A 2,734-nucleotide genomic window follows, 5' to 3' on the forward strand; every position below is an offset into this window, starting at 1 on the left:
TTAACTTTTTAAAAATCTCTTAACAAAGGTGAAAAATATCAATAATATGTATTGTAGTATCATCTATCACATTGAAAAGATACTTAAGTTGACTTTTACACATACAGTCACTTGTGTTTATTATGTAATATTATATTATCCCTTTATCTATAATTTATTCGTAATTTTCCAAATATTCAAAGATCTTGTTGTAAACATGATAATATATAAAAAAATAAACATAATAATAAAAAACAACATAAAATTTCAACTCAACTGCAGTTTGAACTCTCAACTTCCACATTATACTTGAGTGCTATAACCACTGTGACACCAAGTCTTTGTAATTGAATTTTAAAACACAATTCAAATCCCTAATGTAAACTATCACATTATTGTGTTTTTTCCAATATTGTAATCTCTTTCTCTAAACATGAGTTAATAATTAAACTTTATTAATGGAAGATAGAGTCTTATTAAAATACTGTTCAACAAAGTCATTACTTTTGCTAAAGAATTACAATTACTTCAGTGTATAAGTTTTTGCTTTCCAGTCAAGAGTTGTAAAAACAAGATATCATCATACAGCAAATTATTTTAGCACAACTTCCATCATAGAAAATATACTCAAACATACATACAGAGCTTGAAGATAAAAATGTAAAAACCAACCACATCATCTATGTGATCATTTGGTCCAATTTTTCTATCAAGAGTTTTGTTAAGTCGGGAGACAACCAAGTTTCTGTAGTTTTCATCTTCCATCAGTTTCTTGACTTTGTTGAGTTTTAACCACCCAACACCCTCTCCATCCAAAACTCCATTAACAACATCCTTAAGGAACTGCTGATTTTCACTACAAATATTCAAGAACAAATTTTCCTCATAAGTTAATAAAGAATAATTATAATAGCTCTAGTGAGTATAAATAATTTAAATGTCATTACAAAAATAACTAAGATTAACCACACTGTAATTAGGTGATCTGGTCATTATCTACAATTTTTAGTACAAATTGAAGTATTGTGTGCTCCTATGAGTTATGACTAATTACAATAAAATTGTGAGGTACTGTGGCAGTATATCTACTAACTGTCTAGTTCAATGGTTCTCAACCTTTTTGAATCTACAGAACCCTTCTGACGTTAAACTTGTGTCAAGGAACCCTTCACAGCATTCATTGCAAAAACATTGCAATAATATATCAATAACTCTAGATAGAGTACATATGTTTAATGCAGCTATATACCCACACACAATACATGAAAAATGTCTCAAGCCAATTATTTGGGTACAAATGCACACATAATGACAAGCATACTCTCTCAAATAATGATAGTTTACATGACTCAAGCACCCGTTTGTACCTTGTCTCTCTCACTAATCTAAAATAATGCAATAACTTATTATGTTGTGTCATTACGAATCCTGCTATACTAATAAAGAAATATGTAGTTGGATTGCTATCATGTGATTAGTATGTACTTGTGCATTAGAATATACAGAACTCTTGCATTCTGCAAAACCCTGCAGAACCCCAATATCTCATGGAACCCTTGTTGAGAATCACTGCTCTAGTTTGATTCACAAAATTTCAATATTAAATCTAGATATCATGAACCAACAAGTATTGGACAGAAGGAACTAACAAGAAAAACAGCAAGAAAGCATGGAAGACTTTTTATTTTCATTTAAAATACTGTTGAGCAAGAAGTATATATATATATATACATTTTAGACACCATAGTTGTTGAAGAAAACCAAAATTTAATAGTACACACAATAATAAACTTTAAAATGAGACTGTCCTCAGTCTCAAAATGCAATAAAACATTTACAAAAATCTATTATATAAAGATAAAAACTTGAGACTAATGGCAATATCACACTACATTTCAACATATTACTTTGTCATCGTAAAGAATGCAATATTTGACAAAAGCTAAGGTCTATAGGTACCTTAATAAAAATATCATATAATCAAACCAAATTAGCATGCTGATTTTACTCAAACAATTTAATGCCATCTACAGACAACTTGTTCCTCTAATCCTTCATCCTTATGTAAAGACACTAAGATTATTTGTATTATCTTTATTTATTTCAATATATTTATGGATATGTTTACTATTAATACTTGAAGGTTGTCCTAAAATAACAGTTTTTCCCCTTTAAATTCTTTATCGAGTTTCATTGGTATGATTAGCTAAAAGTAAGGTTTTATTTTATTATTCTTAATGCATGTTTTGTGTTAATTTAATCTGTACTTTAAATTTATGCTCGCTTGTCCTATATAAATATTTACACATTTATATTTAACTTATAAAGATTAGTTTTTCTACTAAATAAATTTTAGCCTTAGTTGTATTAAGAGACTGTCTAACCCTGTTCATCCGTCTCCTTCAACTGATATTCCAAATAAAAGATGTAAAATTGTACTTGTTAACAAAAAAACAAATTATAATATAAAAATTAAAGAATTATTGAAACAGGATCCCTACTAGAACATAAAAAATAATCCTATAAATAACTCCACATAACAGCAAAAGAAAAAAATGATATAGCTTAAACACAGTTTTAGATTTATTGCATTTAATATTAAGTATTGTACACAAGTATAAGGGGAAAAAATCATTAAATCAAAAAGCTGGCTATTGAACTTGAAAAATAAACCAAACAAGATGGGGATGGAAGTGGACGTATCACTTGATTGACTAATGCCCACATAGCAGACTACGTTGTCTCAACTTTACAT

General features: G+C 28.4%; 1 protein-coding gene across 1 annotated transcript in view; it reads right to left on the reverse strand.

The window, feature by feature from the left end:
- Nucleotides 1-2,734, reverse strand: part of LOC106468642 (MAP kinase-activating death domain protein-like) — a 138,202-nt gene that overhangs the window by 50,874 nt on the left and 84,594 nt on the right. Inside the window, exon 20 of the mRNA XM_022396995.1 lies at nt 621-835. Coding sequence (XP_022252703.1) covers nt 621-835 — 215 coding nt within the window. The remainder of the gene's footprint in view (nt 1-620; nt 836-2,734) is intronic.

This window comes from Limulus polyphemus, unplaced genomic scaffold (genome assembly GCF_000517525.1).
Source record: "Limulus polyphemus unplaced genomic scaffold, Limulus_polyphemus-2.1.2 Scaffold3095, whole genome shotgun sequence".
Classification (NCBI taxonomy): Eukaryota; Metazoa; Arthropoda; class Merostomata; order Xiphosura; family Limulidae; genus Limulus; species Limulus polyphemus.